Source organism: Notothenia rossii, assembly GCF_949606895.1.
Source record: "Notothenia rossii genome assembly, chromosome: 9".
Classification (NCBI taxonomy): domain Eukaryota; kingdom Metazoa; phylum Chordata; class Actinopteri; order Perciformes; family Nototheniidae; genus Notothenia; species Notothenia rossii.
Window position 1 is genome coordinate 37,010,147 of NC_136907.1, and position 20,608 is coordinate 37,030,754.

General features: G+C 44.1%; 1 protein-coding gene across 1 annotated transcript in view; it reads left to right on the top strand.

Annotated features, from left to right (window-relative positions):
• The first annotated feature begins 1,694 nt into the window (after positions 1–1,694).
• Positions 1,695–20,608, top strand: part of dars2 (aspartyl-tRNA synthetase 2, mitochondrial) — a 35,882-nt gene continuing 16,968 nt past the window's right edge. The window contains exons 1-10 of the mRNA XM_079650963.1: positions 1,695–2,247; positions 3,625–3,736; positions 4,441–4,507; positions 4,662–4,763; positions 6,225–6,320; positions 6,397–6,520; positions 7,402–7,448; positions 7,620–7,726; positions 16,225–16,294; positions 19,089–19,335. Coding sequence (XP_079507089.1) covers positions 2,070–2,247; positions 3,625–3,736; positions 4,441–4,507; positions 4,662–4,763; positions 6,225–6,320; positions 6,397–6,520; positions 7,402–7,448; positions 7,620–7,726; positions 16,225–16,294; positions 19,089–19,335 — 1,150 coding nt within the window. The 5' untranslated portion in view covers positions 1,695–2,069. The remainder of the gene's footprint in view (positions 2,248–3,624; positions 3,737–4,440; positions 4,508–4,661; positions 4,764–6,224; positions 6,321–6,396; positions 6,521–7,401; positions 7,449–7,619; positions 7,727–16,224; positions 16,295–19,088; positions 19,336–20,608) is intronic.

Consider the following 20,608-nt stretch of genomic DNA (forward strand, 5'->3'; position numbering starts at 1 on the left):
AACGGCATAACATTGCTCCTATATCGTTAAAATTGTATGAGCAACCTGTTGAACAGGTTAATACAATAAGATTTCTTGGTGTTTGGTTTGACAGAAAGCTAACATGGAGCAATCATATAGGAAAAGTTCAAAATAAATGTAAAAAAGTCAACAATGTACTTCGGTGTTTGGCGGGACAGGAGTGGGGAGCAAGTAGCTCATCACTTCTGAATATATATTGGGCACTTATGAGACCTTTATTCGATTATGGGTGTATAGCGTTCATGGCAGCAGCAGAATCAAACCTTAAAAAACTGGATGTCCTACAAGCTCAGGCCTGAGAATTTGTAGTGGAGCTTTTAAAACATCTCCAGTATCAGCAATACAGGTGGAAATGGGAGAAATGCCTTTAAGGATAAGAAGAGTGAAGTTAATGTTGGGATACTGGGTAAACCTTCAGGGGCACAGTGATAGTCATCCTGCGAAAAGTATTTTTGAAAGACTGCTGGGAGCACAATGAGTCACAATTAACAAGTTTTGGATGGATTGGCGATGTTAAAGCAGCAAGTATAGGTTTGAATCAAATACAGTATTGCCCCACAGTTCCAATCTCGTCCATTCCACCCTGGTTATTCCCATTGCCAAGTGTAGACCTCAATATACAAAGGGAGTTAAAGGAAAAGAAAGAACTACCAGTATGGTGCATATTTCAGAATTATTTTGCAAGATATCACTCAGACTGAACAATCATATTTACAGATGGTTCCAAAGATCCAGAGACAGGGCGTGCAGGGGCAGCAGTATACATCCCAGTGAGTAATACACATATCAAGAAAAGGGTAACAGACCATGTGTCAGTATACACAACAGTTGTTGGCATTGGTACTGTCATTGAAATGGATAGAGGAGAAAGAAATACATAATAGTGTAATTGCATCTGACAGCTTTTCAGCATTATCGAGTATACGATCGGGTAGATCTTCATCTAGAATGGACATAATAAATGAAATATATCTAATTTTATATAAAATGCAAATCAAAGGCATAGCAACTCGTTTCATCTGGGTTCCTGCTCATGTTGGTGTGGAGGGTAATGAACAGGTGGATATTCTGGCCAAACAAACACTCAGAAGTATGAACATAGACATAGAAGTTCCACTCAGTAAAGCGGAGGTTAAAACATTCATACAGAAATATGCACAAACAACATGGCAAGATCATTGGGACCTTAGTGATACAGGAAGACATCTTTATAAAATTCACAGGTATGTGGGGGATGGAAGGAAGGTGGGGTTTAAAAGAAGGGAGGAAAATGTCATTTCTCGGATAAGAATAGGTCATACAGGTCTCAATCAAACATTAAGTATAATAGGAAAGCATCCAACCGGAAAGTATACACTGTAGCTAGCCAGAAACTGTTGAGCATGTTTTACTGCTTTGCAGGAAATATAGTACTCAGAGAAATGTGTTTTTCCAGACATTGAAGAAAGCTAAATTCTATGACTTGTCGCTATCAGGACTGTTAGGGAAAACATCAGGCAATATATATTGTGAGATTATTAAATTTCTAAGAGAAATTGATACATTCAAAAATAATCTAGAGTTTTGGTTCTTTGTTTTGTTTCTTTTGTTTCTTGTTTTCTGCTTAGTCTCTTGTCCACACTCCAGTCCAGTTGGTGGCGGTAATGCACCTACAAGTCGGTTTGCCAACCGCCAATAAACACGAAAGAAGAAGAAGAAGAAGATCGACTGCTTTGGTCTTCATGGCGGCACTTCCGTTTACGCTTCCTTCCTTCCTACGCATATGGATTAGCATGAAGCTAATGTGAAATGCTGCAGAAAAGCCCATCCACATTAGCAGAGAGCAGTGGAATATACGGAAGTAGGAGCGGACACGGTGACAGCCTGCCCCGGTCAGTGGAGTTCCAGCGAGTGTTATTATGGTTTCATTAGTTCACCAAGGAACTCTTTATAACTGTGTTCCCTCAGAGGGAGCCTGAGTGTGCTCCATTCAGACACAGCGACAGCCCGCTGTGGGACTGACGGAGGTTATCTCAGCCTGCAGCTTCTCAGTGTGGCTGTGGAGCACCATGTTAGTGAGGAGCAGGCACGCGCTGCTGAAAGCGTGCACTGCTCTCAGGGCTCGCGCTGTTTGGTACCAAAGCTCACCGTCGACCTCTAGGAAAGGACCCCTGCTGCTGGGGGCCCCTCAGCTCAGACCCCTGAGCTGCACACACACACCCTACAGGGCTGCTGCTGCTCACACAGGTACTCTAAAAGTGATTGGTGCATCATGTGACTGTAATGACTCACTGAAGGTTAGAGGGAACAGATCCACTGTACCTGACTGCCATTAGACAGTGACGTCATTCAGGGTCCAGGATGAACACATGACTACAACATTTTATGTTGTACATGTATTATCTTCGGCATCTATCGCACGTCTGTCCGTCCTGGGAGAGGGATCCCTCCTCTGTTGCTCTCCCTGAGGTTTCTTCAATTTTTCCCTTTAAACTGTGGGGTTTTCTCTGGAAGTTTTTCCTTGTACGATGTGAGAGTCTAAGGCAGGGGTGTCAAACTCAATTTCATTACGGGCCACATCAGCATCATGGTTGCACTCAAAGGGCCGGTTGTAACTTCAAGACTATATAAATATACATATATAAATATATAATATATATAAAATAATGTATTATATTACATGATTGCCTCTGCATTGGATTATTATCGGATAGGGTAATAACTTCATAATTAACTACGTCTGAAAGCTGAAGTCTAGGGCAAATAACTGCGAGTCTCTTCAGTGTGCATGTCACAAAATGATTTAAAAAGAAAAGCCACATTCTGAAGAAAAAAGTCTAATTTGAGATGTATTGTGGGGCATGTAGTTTATGGGCAATGTGTTTCTGTAAAGCGGCATGTAACTGTATAATACACATATGATATTCTTTGCAAGCTCTTGTGGGGCCGCATGAAATGAAGTCGCGGGCCGGATTTGGCCCTCGGGCCTTGAGTTTGACACCCCTGGTCTAAGGATAGAGGGTGTCATATTGTCGTACTGATATTCTGTACAAACTGTGAAGTCCACTGAGACAAATGTAACATTTGTGATATTGGGCTATATAAATAAACATTGATTGATTGACTATAAGGTTAGGCATGGGACGATAAATAAGACATTTTATTATACGATTAAACTAGCAAAATAATTTAAATTCACGACATTATCTTGATAATCATTACAATGTGGGTACAATTCTTAAAATGGCAATAAATCATATTGGAATCAGTTCAGCCTACACTTTTTAAGCAACAATTAAGATTATCAGTTAAAAACAAACATCAAACCATATGATATATGGTAGTATTATGGCATATGGTCCACATGCTTTATTAATATCTATTTATCACAAATGCTATTTTTTATCACATCACTTCACAATGGCATTAATCACCAATGTCATGCAGCCCTAATGCTAAATTATAAAAATAATTAGTCTTAATCATGAATTAATAACGGTTTAGTTTTGTAACTTATCTGTATTACAGCGTGCTTGGAATCATTCATTTGAACAATGATAATGTATTAAAGATAACATAATGTGATCATATCAACTTGTACTGTCCCGCCATGATCCACATCAGTTTCTGTCCAAGGTGCCAACAGTCTGTCACTCAGGAGCCACGCCTGTGGAGAGCTCAGGGCACATCATGTGGGGGGGAGCGTCACGCTGTGTGGCTGGGTCCAGTACCTCAGGTGAGACTCTGCAGATAGATAGACACTTTATTCATCCCAAATTGAGAAAGGATTTACATGTACCATCTGACAGTAAATCTAAAAGAAGAAGCCTACTGAAAACGGGGGACGTTATGTCAGACTGTGGGGAGAAATGAGCCCTGATCTCAGTCAGGAGGAGTCAGGCTCTAGGAACCATGAGCAGGGTTGGGAGGGTTACTTTAACATGTAATCCATTACTATTGCTAGTTGCCTGTAAACAAAAATGTAATCAACTTTCCATTACTCTCGGATTAGCTCAAATACAATGCAAATATATAAAAGAGAAAGTAAATATAATAAGATGTTTTTTACTTGGTGTATTCTGTAAGACAACAGAACAATGTGACCTTAGGAAAGAAGAAACGTAATCATGTTTAATTTAATCCTTTACTCCCAGGCCTGACTAGGAGTTTCTGTACAATCGTATCTTGCTCCAAAAACCTGTGATGACAGTACTCTGTACACTGCACATCTTTCAGCCATATGTTGGTCTTCAGGACAGGTGCTGTGTGTCAGTAATACATGTTACTGGCTTTACCTTTCCTGTCGAGCTGCACAACTATAACCTGTGTAGATAAATTTATATCACAACCTGACAGTTGTGTTTTGGGGAGCAAAGTTCCCAGCACTATCCAGACTTTTTTCTCTAATAAATATTTAAAAACAGTTTCTGCCTCCGACAGGCAGGACCTGTTTGTCATCCTGCGAGACTTCAGCGGCCTGGCACAAGTCCTCATTCCTCAGGGAGAAGTAAGGATGGAAACAAATACCACAATACAGTGTCTCTAAATGCTGTTACAGAAAATAACACTATTATAATAATACTAACAATAATTTGATTTACTGCTCCAGTTCTCATTATTTTTAGATTGAACTTCTTTTTTATTTTCTTCTGTGTTTTAAGTCAGCGAGTCATTTGAGAGCGGGGCTGTGTGATCTCACAACGGAGTCTGTCGTCAAGGTTACAGGAACAGTCAGACGGCGCCCAGCGGGGCAGGAGAACACGGTTAGTGAGTGGCATGAGATATTGAATCAGTCAGGGTGGGGATGCTGGAGTGGAGCAGACCCTCCTGGGTTCGCTTTAAAGAGCTGTAGGTTCACTGCTGGCTCGAATCACATGATACTGGTTCCTTTGCCATTCACACATTATCCTCAGTGCTTTAGATTAGATTCCACTTTGTCATTGAACAGAGTACAAATACTAAGGCAACGAAATGCAGTTAGCATCTCACCAGACGTGCAAAACAAGCAGATAGAAGAGTTATTCATGCTATCATATAAATATAAATATATATATATATATATATATATATATATAAACTGATTTATTTACACTACAGTATAATGAGGTATGAACATTATTAAAAGCAGTAAAGAAATTGAATACACTATAGATCAGGTATGAAAATAGACATCATAATACAGACACTATCGACAATAAATATGAATATACCACAGACTGTAATTTACATTTGAAATAATATGCTGTCATACTTTATACAATGCATCCAAACCAATAATACGTCAATGCTTACAATGGAAAGGGAGGTTTAAAACGCCTTAATTAAATCAAATAACTGTTAACATGGGGAACATATGTTAAATAACAAATATTAAGATTTCTTTTTTAAATAAGAATGAATCCAGCAGAGAGCAGCAAAGACAATGTGGAATGGTAAAATGTAACTATCTTTCTCTTTTTATTGTTGCCTTCTCCCTTCATTTCAATGTTCAATAAAAAAATTCAAGAATGTTGGAAATAATTTAGAAACTTACATTTTTGTATTTAACAAGCAGCTGGCTGTAGTTTAGCAGAGTGGCAGAACTGAGTACACTTTAATAGGATTGTTATATTCATTATCGCACATCTCCCTCTTATCATCAAGCCAAGCTTACGTGCCAATACAACTCCCTTGCACACCTCCCTTTAAGAGTTTTTATATAAATTCACAAGACATACATTATATTGAAATACACACGATAATGTGTATTGTATTTCACTTTAATCTATTGTTTGATGTGTCTTTATTAGCACATTTAAAGTATGTATCATTTTAAATGTACCTCAAAGGCTGCAACAAAACATGGCCCGCTTTAGAAGAAAATCTAATGTTGAAGCTGACAGATGATTCACAAAGACATGCCTTCAGTGGTCAGCCACCCACCATTCCAACTACTGAACTATCAGTAGGAGGCCGTTCTCAAGCAGCTGTACATTCAATACGATCATGTAGTAAAACCCGGGAGGGCAAAGTATTGTTCCCACACCTCTGGAACATATGAGTGCATTGCAAAGTCAGCGTAGACCATATCAAGCATGTCATCGCTGAATAGCTGCAGGATCATTTAGTGTCAAGTTCCCATCTACTGTAAATTGTCTATGTGCTTGCTTTGTGAAGTACTTGGAGTGACCTTTGTGTATGAAACTGCTGTATAAATAAAGTTGGCTCTGGTTTGATATGAGCAGGGCATGCCGACAGGAGAGATAGAAGTCCTGGCTGAGAGCGTGGAGGTTCTGAACGTGTGCCGCACGTTGCCTTTTGAAATTAAAGACTCTGTCAAAGTAAGTCACTACTTTGCACATTTTAAATTATATGTTATTATTGTTATTAATTATGAATGATTGTGTTTTCGCACAGAAGTCAGAGTCTTTGCGGATGAAGTACCGCTACCTGGACCTGAGGTCGTCTGAGATGCAGAGGAACCTCCGGCTGAGGTCCCAGTTGGTGATGAGGATGAGGGAGTTCCTCTGCAACCAGCACGGTGAGCAGAGCCAGGACCAGCATCTCCTCACCGGGACCAGGGCCGGGAGGGTTACCTTAGAAGTCATTAGTTAGCTGTTAAGAAAAGTAATCAGTAACCTAATCTGAGCTTCAAAATATAAAAGTAATCTGATTACTTTCAGTTACTTTTGGATTAGCTCAATATCAAATGCAGTGCAAATGAATCCAAGAGAGAAGAAATATCATTAAGATGTTTTTTACTGAAGTGCTTTAGGTCAGACATCAGAACAATGTGACCGTAGGAAAGAAGAAACCAAGATATTTAGGATCAGAAACAATTTCTTTTAGAGGAAAAGCTGCCTTTCATGAAGCATATTCAGGCAGCAATACATCCCCGATGAAACACATGAGCACATACTACAGTTTAACAAAGCAGGAATACAATCAGACAGAAAATGCTCTGTTTTTGTTTAATACACACCGTTAAACTCACGCACTCTATTGTATGAATTTATAAGTGAATAAAAAAAAGAACAAATGAATCAGAATCACGATACTGGTATTGATACTATGTAAAGGTGTTACAGCAAGTAAAGAGCTTCATATTAATTAAGAAGCATGCATACAAATATTAAAGATAAAAGTAGAAGTTACATCATTTCCTGATAATGTAATCCAGTTCACACTACACACACACACACACACACACACACACACACACACACACACACACACACACACACACACACACACACACACACACACACACACACACACACTTCAGCATACGGTCCCTGATCAGACTGAAATGAGAGGACTGTGATTAATAGAAGCTGTTCTGTACTTTAGTGTAGGGTTTGTCTGGGTTTTCTCTCAGATGCATGGACTTTATAGCTGTCTCTTTTATTCTTCTCATTGTAGGTTTTGTGGATGTGGAAACTCCCACCTTGTTTAAGAGAACACCAGGGGTAAGAAGATCCTTCATTATTTAAATATTCCCGCACAGAATTCAACTCACTTTGCCCATCAAACAGTCGAAGCATCTGAGAATGATTCATTATAGAAAGAGATGACTTGTATGTTCTGCTTCCCTCAGAAACATGTGAAGGCCACACTCTGATCATGGTCTTGTGTTTCAGGGAGCCAAAGAGTTTGTGGTTCCGTCCAGAGAGCCGGGCCGCTTCTACTCGCTGCCCCAGAGTCCTCAGCAGTTCAAACAGCTGCTCATGGTAGCCGGGGTCGACAGGTAAGAGCAGGGCTCATCTTATCGGATGTTATTAATGTGCGTCTGCTGAGGGGAAACTACAGTTCTCTGTACAGCAGACTACTGTAAGCCCATCTACTGTGGATACTTTGCACCGTGCGCTCTTATGGTAAAACATTTAAAAAATATATACAATTGTATTTATTATAAACTTGTTAGGCCTTAACATCTATCACTGTGTATATCACCATTCAAACATGTTTAAAACTTTAAGAAACCCCACACAGCTCAGTAAACTGTGAAATGTTGACTTTATTTGATCATTTTAAAGTAAAAAAGTGACTTTCATCTTTGTCCTTTTGATTATTATAGTGTTGAATGTTAAAACAAAGCACTTTGTCAAGTTACGGTATAAGTTTTAAAGGTCTCCTATTAAACTATTTTTAAGCATATATTATAGGTCTCTGTTACTACAGTAAAGTGCTGACTGTGGGCCGTAGCTTTAAAAAAGAAGAGTAGCGCTCATCAAATCTGGATCAGCTCCGTTGTTCCCCCGTTTTTAGAGATGTGGGTAAGGAGGACAAGAGAGAGGGTTTTATTTGCTGACACTTTGTGAGTCTGCTGCATTTCGCACAATAGGGGACCTTTTAAATTGCTTAATAAGCACCGTAACCTTCATGATTCGCATTCCTCGCTCACGATCTGTTGTTTCAGTGAACGGCCCAATGTTATGTCCTGGTAAATGTTGCGGCTGCTAGGTATTGTGGGACAGCATTTTGTCCTTTCCCTTTGTAAAGGAAAGTCCAGTGTTTCCTAAGCTAAAGGAGGCTATAAAGGAGGTTTCCTTTATCTAGACTAGAGAATTCGAACAGCTCTTATCAAGATTCAAAGATTTATTGTCGTGTCATACAGAACTACAGTGTAGTTGTGCAATGAATGAAAAACTTGGATCACAGGTTCCTCAACAGTGCAATTACAAGACATACATTTAATACAAAATTATGCAATAAATTAAAATAGTGCAAGCTCAGGTGTTTAATAGCCTTATGACTGTCTCTGAATCTGGTGGTTTTAGTCCTGATGCTGCGGTACGGTAAGAGACACATGTTCAAAGCCAAACTATATCCGGTCACAGAGATCTGCTATTTTAAAGTAAAGTCAACACATATAGACCCTAAATATAGTCTATATTAAGAACGAGAAAAGTCTTAACATATATATCCATCCATCCATCCATCCATCTTCTCCCGCTTATCCGTGGTCGGGTCGCGGAGGTAGCAGTTCCAGCAGAGAGCCCCAAACTTTCTTTTCCCTGGCCACATCACCCAGCTCTGACTGGGGGATCCCAAGGCGCTCCCAGGCCAGAGAAGAGATATAATCCCTCCATCTGGTTCTAGGTCTACCCCTTGGTCTCTTCCCAGCTGGACGTGCCTGGAACACCTCCCTAGGGAGGCGCCCAGGTGGCATCCTAACTAGGTGCCCGAACCACCTCAACTGGCTCCTTTCGACGCGAAGGAGGAGCGGTTCAACTCCGAGTCCCTCCCGGATGACCGAACTTCTCACCTTATCCCTAAGGGAGACACCAGCCACCCTGCGGAGAAAACCCATCTCGGCCGCTTGTACCCGCGATCTCGTCCTTTCGGTCATGACCCATCCTTCATGACCATAGGTGAGGGTAGGAACGAAAATGGCCCGGTAGACAGAGAGCTTTGCCTTCTGGCTCAGCTCCCTTTTCGTCACAACGGTGCGGTAAAGAGACTGCAGTACCGCTCCCGCTGCTCCGATTCTCCGACCCATCTCACGCTCCATTGTTCCCTCACTCGAGAACAAGACCCCGAGATACTTGAACTCCTTCACTTGGGGTAAGGACTCATTCCCTACTTGGAGTGGACAGTCCATCGGTTTCCTGCTGAGAACCATGGCCTCAGATTTGGAGGTGCTGATCCTCATCCCAGCTGCTTCACACTCGGTTGCGAACCGATCCAGTGAGTGCTGAAGGTCGCAGACCGATGAAGCCATCAGAACCACATCATCTGCAAAAAGCAGTGGTGCAATCCTTAGTCCACCGAACTGCAGACCCCCTCCCCCACGACTACGCCTCGAAATCCGATCCATGTATATTACAAACAGGATTGGTGACAAAGCGCAGCCCTGGCGGAGGCCAACCCTCACCTGAAATGGGTCCGACTTACTGCCGAGGACCCGGACACAGCTCTCGCTTTGGGAGTACAGAGATTGGATGGCCCTGAGTAGAGACCCCCTCACCCCATACTCCCGCAGCACCTCCCACAGTGACTCCCTGGGAACCCGGTCATACGCCTTCTCCAAGTCTACAAAACACATGTAGACTGGATAAGCATACTCCCAGGCACCCTCCAGGATCCTTGCGAGAGTAAAAAGCTGATCCGTCGTTCCACGACCAGGACGGAATCCGCATTGTTCCTCCTCAATCTGAGGTTCGACAATCGGCCTGACCCTCCTTTCGAGTACCTTAGAGTAAACTTTCCCGGGGAGGCTGAGTAGTGTGATGCCTCGGTAATTGGCACACACCCTCTGATCCCCCTTTTTGAAAAGGGGAACCACCACTCCGGTCTGCCACTCCTTCGGTACTGTTTCCGACTTCCACGCAACGTTGATGAGACGTGTCAACCATGACAGTCCCTCAACACCCAGAGCCTTCAGCATTTCTGGGCGGATCTCATCCACCCCCGGGGCTTTGCCACTGTGAAGTTGTTTGACGACCTCAGTGACCTCCCCCCGGGAGATTGGTGTCGATCCCCCTTCATACTCCAGCTCTGCCTCTAACATAGAGGGCGGAGTTGTCGGGTTCAGGAGTTCCTCAAAGTGCTCCTTCCAACGCCCTAACACTCCATCAGTTGAGGTCAACAACGTCCCATCCTTACTGTACACAGCTTGGATGGTTCCCTGCTTCCCCCTCCTGAGGTGTCGGACAGTTTTCCAGAACAACTTTGGTGCCGCCCGAAAGTCTTTTTCCATGTCTTCTCCGAACTTCTCCCACACCCGCTGCTTTGCCTCGGCCACGGCTGAGGCTGCTGCCCTTCGGGCCTGTCGGTACCTTGCAACTGCCTCGGGAGTCCCCCGGGATAACAAATCCCTGAAGGCCTCCTTCTTCAGTCGGACGGCTTCCCTGACCACCGGTTTCCACCAGGAGGTTCGAGGGTTACCGCCCCTTGAGGCACCTAGGACCTTGAGACCACAGCTCCCCGCCGCGGCTTCGGCAATAGAGGCTTTGAACACCGACCACTCTGGTTCAATGTCCCCAACCTCCACAGGAATGCCCGAAAAGCTCCGCCGGAGGTGTGAGTTGAAGGCCTCCTGAACTTGGGCCTCCTCCAGACGTTCCCAGTTCACCCGAACTACACGTTTGGGCTTACCAGGTCTATCCAGAGGCTTCCCCCGCCACTCGACCCAACTCACCACCAGATGGTGATCAGTTGACAACTCCGCCCCTCTCTTTACCCGAGTGTCCAAAACATACGGCCTCAGGTCCGATGATACGATAACCAAATCGATCATGGACCTTCTGCCTAGGGTGCTCTGGTACCACGTACACTTATGAGCATCCTTATGTTCGAACATGGTGTTTGTTATGGCCAATCCATGACTAGCACAGAAGTCCAGTAACAAACCACCACTCCGGTTCAGATCAGGGGGGCCGTTCCTCCCAATCACTCCCCTCCAAGTGTCTCCGTCATTGCCCACATGTGCGTTGAAGTCTCCCAGCAAGATTAAAGAGTCCCCTTCAGGAGCCCCATACAGGACTCTTTCCAGGGTCTCCAAGAAGGCCGTATACTCTGAACTGCTGTTGGGTGCATAAGCACACACAACAGTCAGAGTTTTCCCCCCCATAACCCGCAGGCGTAGGGAGGCAACCCTCTCGTCCACTGGGGTAGACTCCAACAACGAAGCACCCAACCGGGGACTTGTGAGTATCCCCACACCCGCCCGGCGCCTCACACCTTGAGCAACTCCGGAGAAGAATAGAGTCCAACCCCTATCCAGAAGTAAGGTTCCAGAGCCGACGCTGTGCGTAGAGGTGAGCCCAACCAGATCCAACTGGTAACGCTCCACCTCCCGCACAAGCTCCGACTCCTTCCCCCCCAGAGAGGTGACGTTCCACGTCCCCAAAGCCAGCTTCTGTCGCCCGGGTCTGGTCCGTCGAGACCCTCTGCCTTCACTGCCACCCTTCTGGCAGCGCACCCGACCCCATCGCTGTTTCCCGTAGGTGGTGGGCCCGCGGGACGGAGAAGCGGAGGTGTTGCCCACGTCGCCTTTTCGGGCTGTGCCCGGCCGGGCTCCGTGGCAAGCCCGGCCACCAGACGCTCGCCGACGAGTCCTCCTTCTGGGCCTGGCTCCAGAAGGGGACCCCGGGCTTCCTCCGGGCCGGGTATCCTCACTTCGTGTGTCGTCTTTCATGAGGTCTTTTGAACCAATCTTAGTCTGGCCCCTTGCCTGAGACCAATTTGCCATGGGAGACCCTACCAGGAACACAAGGTTCCAGACAACACAGCCCCCAGGTTCATCAGGGCACACAAACCTCTCTACCACGGTAAGGTGCTGGTTCTTCAGAGAGGGTATACGTTTTAAAGGTCTCTTATTAAACTATTTTTAAGCATATATTATAGGTCTCTGTTACTACAGTAAAGTGCTGACTGTGGGCCGTAGCTTTAAAAAAGAAGAGTAGCGCTCATCAAATCTGGATCAGCTCCGTTGTTCCCCCGTTTTTAGAGATGTTGGTAAGGAGGACAAGAGAGAGGGTTTTATTTGCTGACACTTTGTGAGTCTGCTGCATTTCGCACAATAGGGGACCTTTTAAATTGCTTAATAAGCACCGTAACCTTCATGATTCGCATTCCTCGCTCACGATCTGTTGTTTCAGTGAACGGCCCAATGTTATGTCCTGGTAAATGTTGCGGCTGCTAGGTATTGTGGGACAGCATTTTGTCCTTTCCCTTTGTAAAGGAAAGTCCAGTGTTTCCTAAGCTAAAGGAGGCTATAAAGGAGGTTTCCTTTATCTAGACTAGATAATTCGAACAGCTCTTATCAAGATTCAAAGATTTATTGTCGTGTCATACAGAACTACAGTGTAGTTGTGCAATGAATGAAAAACTTGGATCACAGGTTCCTCAACAGTGCAATTACAAGACATACATTTAATACAAAATTATGCAATAAATTAAAATAGTGCAAGCTCAGGTGTTTAATAGCCTTATGACTGTCTCTGAATCTGGTGGTTTTAGTCCTGATGCTGCGGTACGGTAAGAGACACATGTTCAAAGCCAAACTATATCCGGTCACAGAGATCTGCTATTTTAAAGTAAAGTCAACACATATAGACCCTAAATATAGTCTATATTAAGAACGAGAAAAGTCTTAACATATATATCGTTTTTTGTAAACATATGACAAATGTGTGAGGGTGATGACGTCAGAGCGTCGTCCTATGTGCCGGGGCTTAGCCCCGGACAGCCCGACCCAATTTAACCCCTGGGTATTTGTGATGGAGCTCCTATATGGCATTACCCCGCTGAAGCTCACCAAAGTTTAATATATTTCATAGTTCAAAGTTTTGTCAATTGTTTTGTTTATTGGTCAAATACTGGTTTCTAATGGTTTCTGAGGAGTTTTACTGGAATGAAAGAGCACAGAGTACAGAAGCAACAAAGCAGCATACTGCATTAAACCTGACCTTCACAGAGAGGTTGAAGTTCATGTGGAAAGGAGGCTTCAGTAGTCTGTCTGTTTTATCTCTTGGGAACAATGCTTAACAATGGCTACCACTTTCTAATGGTTTCTTTTTCTAATAAACCTTGCATTGGGTTGGTCACACAATTCATTCTCTTGTGCTTTGTTCTATCTGAATTATGATAAGGAGTCATCACAAACTGTTTAGTTGTGCTATCTTACAATCAATACTGTATATAGTACATGTGAGGTAAAGTGTGTCGCCAATGTAACCGGTTAGAACTCGAAGTGGCGAGGAGGTCTTAAAATGTATGGAGAGGGTCTTGAAAAAGGTCTTAAAAGGTTTTACATTTGACTTCAGGATTCCTGCATATACCCTGTCTGAGCGCGCACCTTGACTTCCTGTACTCATCCAAGTCTCCACCTTTGTTTGCGCGTTTTCAGCTTGGTACGCACCCCGCTGTTTATCCAGGGCTTTTGATTAGGGAGTGTCCGTACAGTAATCTTCAGTACTACGTCATCGATGCATTTGCCAATGTAGCAACGCGTCCGTGTGTGTGTTGATGTTGTCATCCTCAAACACACACCACTCCGTCGTTTCAAAGTAAGCTGGCAGCAGTGAGATGTGGTCTGATTTCCCCGAAGGGAGGGCGAGCTTTATATCCATGTCGGAAAGGGGAATAAACATGGTCCACTGTGTTTCCACCGTGCGTAGGGCAGCTGATGTGTTGGTAGTACTTGGGACATGTGTTGGTAGTGTGTGTGTGTGTGTGTGTGTTGTTCCGGTGCACACACACATCATGCGCCTTGGTGACCGGGCATCTCCTTCATAAAGCGAGTAATAGGGGGAATAATCGGGCAGTTTGATGTGTGTGTGGTTAACACGTAGCAGCCTGCAGTCACTCTTAAGCTGTTCTGAAGAAGGTAGACACAGCTCTCGGCGTGCTGGTGCTGCACTTCTCAGAGTCGGAGCTACATGTCCCGCTGCCTCCTGGCGCTGCAGCCATTTCATGAAGTGAAGGAGGTTTTCCATCTATAAAAGAGCTATGTGCAGCAGATACTGTGAGAGTCCCGGACATAAATTCATAGATCAAGGCTGACTGGTTTACTCTCCTGTTTTGCCAATCCGGTGCTTAAACAAATAGCTCTACACCCCTGGCCGACATGTCCTTAAAATGAAGTCTGAGTTTGAAATATATCTCAAATAATGTATGCACTGCCATTTCCCCACATAAACATAACAGTCTGCAATGAAGCAGTTGTCTCCTTTGTGCTCCTCTACCTACTTGGCGCACCGGTAACTTTCTCGTGCGCACGAGAGGCTGAGACCTTAGGCTGAGCCGCCGAATCCCTCGGAACACCATAAAAGCCATTTTCAACTGTTTTTTGGTGAAAGTTTAACTAAGCTCCTGGATGAAATAATATGACACTTCTTGAAAAAAACATGACAAAATAATTGTATATATTTATAATTCTGCAAATATTACGTTAAACTCACAGCTGTTTCGCGGCCTGGCAGTAACACCTACGCGGCCCGGTATGGTCCGCGGCTCGGGGGTTGGGAACCCCTGGATTACACCAAACAGCTCGTCCAGCGCTGTGTTGTTGTTGTTGTCGGCGTGCGGCGGAACATACACTGCTTTAAGCACAACCGCTGTAAATTCCCTTGGCAGATAGAAAGGCCAGCATCCGCTTGCATGTAGCGGACAAAGTTAAAAGCACACACCCAAATGTAAACAAACACTGAAAAATAATGAAGAAAATGCAGAGTTGGAGAAGAGCCAAAGGCACGGGAGCCATCGCTGGAGACATTTTCTTTACATGGCTGACACTGAGGTGCTTCTGGGTCATTTCACTCTGTTTGAAACCTTCCTAAGATAACTGAACATTTGAATGCAACCTGTTTGTTTGTGATGATCTGCACATGCTCATCACTGAAAAATACATATGTGTTTGATATGTTTTAGCTTTTTGCCTGTATTTGATAGTCAGATACCACTTTTGTTATTTCAAATGATTTGTTGTTAAACCTAGAGTATTATATACACTATTATACACTTTTTTTTATATTTGCACTTCAACATGCTATAGCCAATATCCCAGATGGATGTAATTATCAACATTCAAATCAATTCAAATAGCTTTATTAGCATGATCATTATGACATACTGAATTGCCAAAGCTTAGTACAATTGCGACATCTATACATAAATATACATTTGAAATGTGCCGTTAAATTCCTTGACATTTTTGAACCAATGCTAATACAGAATGTTTTCTGTACAGGGAAAACAATATACTTTTTGAACATGAACTAGAAAGTTGATAGAAAGAAAAAGTGAAGGTGAGTTATAACCAGGGGTGCACATAAATGGTACGCATGCGCGGCAACAATCTGAAATGCGTACCGTCACTTGTGTCACAAAGCGTATTTGCGTACCGACGTACTTGTGAAGATTTTCCAGAAGGCGGTTAGATCACCGGACGACAGATTCGGTCTCCGTGTTCACAGACAGGGCTGCTGTTAACGTCGGTCTGTACAACTGAATTGTCCCAAAACTACGCCAACCGGCTGTGGAGGGAGACTCCCCCCCCCCTTCACTGGAGAACTGCGCTAAAACAGCTGATCACAACGTTGACGCTCTGTGGTCGAGAAGTACTCCACTAGCCCCCCCCCGTTGACGTTCGCGATACAGAGGGCTTCATCAAATAACTTTGAGTGGAGCCAGAAGTTGGAGTACCAAACACTGACTCCAGGTACTCATCTGAGTACCTCACTGAGAAAGTTATGTGCACCCCTGGTTATAACATCCTTTGTCTTCGCTGTGTGGCAGGTACTTCCAGGTTGCTCGCTGCTACCGAGATGAAGGCTCCAGACCAGACCGGCAGCCGGAGTTCACTCAGGTAGGACGGAGGACACAATGCACCCACACAGCAGGACTTATGTTTAGACTGTACTGTTCTTTTTATTTCCTTAGTGGTTGGTATTTGAGCCGAACATTTCAAATCTAGTCGGGGAACTTACCAAACTGTACAATATAAATCTGAAGATTCAAAGATTTATTGTCATGCCACATACACAACTAAGGTGTAGTTATGCAATGAATGAAAAATGTAGGTCAAACGTTCCTCAACAGTGCAATTACAAGACATAGATTTTCATAAAAATATAATAAAATTGTCCCCAAAAAAAAAAAAGTAGTGCAAGCTCAGGTGTTTAACAGTCTTATGTCCTGTGGGATGAAACTGTCTCTGAATCTGGTGGTTTTAGTCCTGATGCTGCGGTAGCGCCTGCCAGACGGCAGCAGACTGAACAGTTTGTGGCTGGGGTGATGGGGGTCTTTTATAATCCTGAGGGCTTTCTTCATGAGCCGCTGGAAGTAAAAATCCTCCATGGAGGGCAGCTCTGTCCTGGTGATGTGCTGTGCAGTTTTCACCACCCTCTGTAAAGCCTCACGACTGAGGGCGGTGCAGCTGCCGTACCAGGCCGTGATGCAGCCAGTCAGGATCCTCTCTATGGAGAAGGAGAAACGATACCAAAGTGCACTCACAACACCATAGAACAAAATATCAAAAAGCGCCGCGCTGGGAGTAGGAGAAGTGGAGTCAGCGAGAGCGGCCGAGGAACTGCACGGCTGCAGTTAAATATCCTCCCGTCTCCCCAGGTGGACCAATCAGCCTGTCGAGGGCCTCCAATCAGCTACCGGGCACCACCTGTTCACTCATACGCAGCCACACAGACACAGGAGGAGGAAGAAAATACCTGCACACAACAACATAACGACCCAGGGTCGTAACATGCACCTGTAGAAGGTCAGGATCCTCTCTATGGTGCACCTGTAGAAGGTCAGGATGCTCTCTATGGTGCACCTGTAGAAGGTCAGGATCCTCTCTCTATGGAGCACCTGTAGAAGGTCAGGATGCTCTCTATGGTGCACCTGTAGAAGGTCAGGATCTTCTCTATGGTGCACCTGTAGAAGGTCAGGATGCTCTCTATGGAGCACCTGTAGAAGGTCAGGATGCTCTCTATGGTGCACCTGTAGAAGGTCAGGATCCTCTCTCTATGGAGCACCTGTAGAAGGTCAGGATGCTCTCTATGGTGCTCCTATAGAAGGTCAGGATCCTCTCTATGGTGCACCTTTAGAAGGGCAGGATCCTCTCTATGGTGCACCTGTAGAAGGTCAGGATCCTCTCTATGGTGCACCTGTAGAAGGTCAGGATCCTCTCTATGGTGCACCTGAAGAAGGTCAGGATCCTCTCTCTATGGTGCACCTGAAGAAGGTCAGGATCCTCTCTCTGCTGCACCTGTAGAAGGTCAGGATCCTCTCTATGGTGCACCTGAAGAAGGTCAGGATCCTCTCTATGGTGCACCTGAAGAAGGTCAGGATCCTCTCTATGGTGCACCTGAAGAAGGTCAGGATCCTCTCTCTGCTGCACCTGTAGAAGGTCAGGATCCTCTCTATGGTGCACCTGTAGGTCAGGATCCTCTCTATGGAGCACCTGTAGAAGGTCAGGATCCTCTCTATGGTGTTCCTGTAGAAGGTCAGGATCCTCTCTATGGAGCACCTGTAGAAGGTCAGGATCCTCTCTATGGTGCACCTGTAGAAGGTCAGGATCCTCTCTATGGTGCACCTGTAGAAGGTCAGGATCTTCTCTATGGTGCACCTGTAGAAGGTCAGGATCCTCTCTATGGTGCACCTGTAGAAGGTCAGGATCCTCTCTATGGAGCACCTGTAGAAGGTCAGGATCCTCTCTATGGAGCACCTGTAGAAGGTCAGGATCCTCTCTATGGAGCACCTGAAGAAGGTCAGGATCCTCTCTATGGAGCACCTGTAGAAGGTCAGGATCCTCTCTATGGAGCACCTGTAGAAGGTCAGGATCCTCTCTATGGTGCACCTGTAGAAGGTCAGGATCCTCTCTATGGAGCACCTGTAGAAGGTCAGGATCCTCTCTATGGTGCACCTGTAGAAGGTCAGGATCCTCTCTATGGAGCACCTGTAGAAGGTCAGGATCCTCTCTATGGTGCACCTGTAGGTCAGGATCCTCTCTATGGAGCACCTGTAGAAGGTCAGGATCCTCTCTATGGTGTTCCTGTAGAAGGTCAGGATCCTCTCTATGGAGCACCTGTAGAAGGTCAGGATCCTCTCTATGGTGCACCTGTAGAAGGTCAGGATCCTCTCTATGGAGCACCTGTAGAAGGTCAGGATCCTCTCTATGGTGCACCTGTAGGTCAGGATCCTCTCTATGGTGCACCAGTAGGTCAGGATCCTCTCTATGGAGCACCTGTAGGTCAGGATCCTCTCTATGGTGCACCAGTAGGTCAGGATCCTCTCTATGGAGCACCTGTAGAAGTTGTAGAGTATGTCCGTGTCCATGTCGAACCTCTGCAGGTTCACTGTAACTACTGTGCATATGACAATAAAGCCTTTTGAATCTTAAATCTGGTCAGATGTAGGAAAAGATCATGGTTTGTGTCAAAATAAGAACTTTTGTCATGGAACATATACCAACGTTACGTAGGATACATTACTTTAACTCTACGTACGTAATTTAAAATAACTCAATCTTGACTTTTCACATCGGACATGAAAAGCGCTGACCTGGGGGAAAATAGCTAACTGCACTTTTTCCTGGTTTTTGCCTAGACTTTACGAGTTGGTAAGAGTTCTGATGTGTGTTTTCCCATCATCTCTCTCAGGTAGACATAGAAATGTCTTTTGTGGAGCAGGCAGGCATCCTGGCCCTGGTGGAGGGGCTGTTAGCTTACTCCTGGTCTGCAGAGAAAGGTCCCGTTCAGGTTCCTTTCCAAACCATGACGTATGAGGAGGCCATGCGGGACTACGGTGTGGACAAGCCTGACACCAGGTTCTGCATGAAGGTGAGTTGTTTGAGTTTTATTTACATTTGTTTGTTTCTGAAATTCTCCTTGATGCCTAGATGTCAGAGCTGACAACAACGTAACTTAAAGTTAGTTACTGTTTACTTCCTGTCAGCCTGCTTCTGCTCTTACTGTTAGTGTTTACTTCCTGTCCGTCTTCTTCTAGTGATTCATCTGAAATCCAGTGCTCTGTCTTTTAACCTCTTTCTTTCCCTTCTTTGATCCTCCTCAGCAATGGTCATTAGTTTGCGTGGCAGTAACCTCTGGAATGTCCAAATTGACAAATTAGAATTGAGTATTCCAGTCAGCCGTGTAACAATTATTAATATTACCCTTCTCACTAAATGGTATTGCTACGACTGGAGGTGAACCTTGTTTTCATATTTTGGATCATTTGTCCATTTGACTCGCATTATAAACTAAGTTCACAACTCTGCACTGCAGCTTTTAAATAACAGTTTTTATGTGGTCTCAATCACAAAGCTTGCCAAAATGTCTCCAGCTGGTTTATTTGAGGTGAGATAAAATGGGGCTTAAGTTTGGGTAATGTCCACTCTCTGTTTGTTTTACACATCCTGGATCTCACAGGGAGTGTCCGGGCTGCACTGGGTCACAGGGGATGCTGTTTACTGGCCCTGATAACTCTGGTGAACACAGCTAGTGTTCATGGGACCGAGACAAGCACCATCATTAAAACATGAGTGGAGCACTACCGGGCAGAACATGTGAAATGTACAAAGAATCGCATTGTTCATCTAGGAACACTTCTCCAGATATTAGGAGATAACTAAAGTAAGGGGCTATAAATGAGTTTTTAATTTTGTATGAATACAACATATTTTTGGCATTTTCAACATGCTCAGTATTGTGTTTGTATTCTCTGATGAACAATCTATTACTGTGTGAATATCTAATGCTCCAAAAAAATAAAATAACTGTTTTTTCTGCCAAATCTGAGATCAAGAATAGGTAAAGAAAGAAGCCTGTTGGACTTATCATGTTTTATTTACCAGAGCCATTTTAGTTTGACATATAGTGATGGAATTTGCATTTGAAAAGCAACCTATGTTCCACATTGAAACACAAACATTATTTAAAAGTTTTATGTTTTTTTTTTTTAAACACTTTGATACTCGGTGTTTTGTATAAGCTTTTTTTATTTCTTAATGTTATGATTTTCTCTTTTTTCGAATCAAATGTATTACATGTACATTTACGTTTTTATGATATGTGTTCTGTTTGATTAATCAACAGGGCTGTAATTGTGATGGGGCTCTGTTAGAGCAGAAACATGGGGGTGAATTGTACCTAACTGTATCTGTCATGAATTACATTATTAA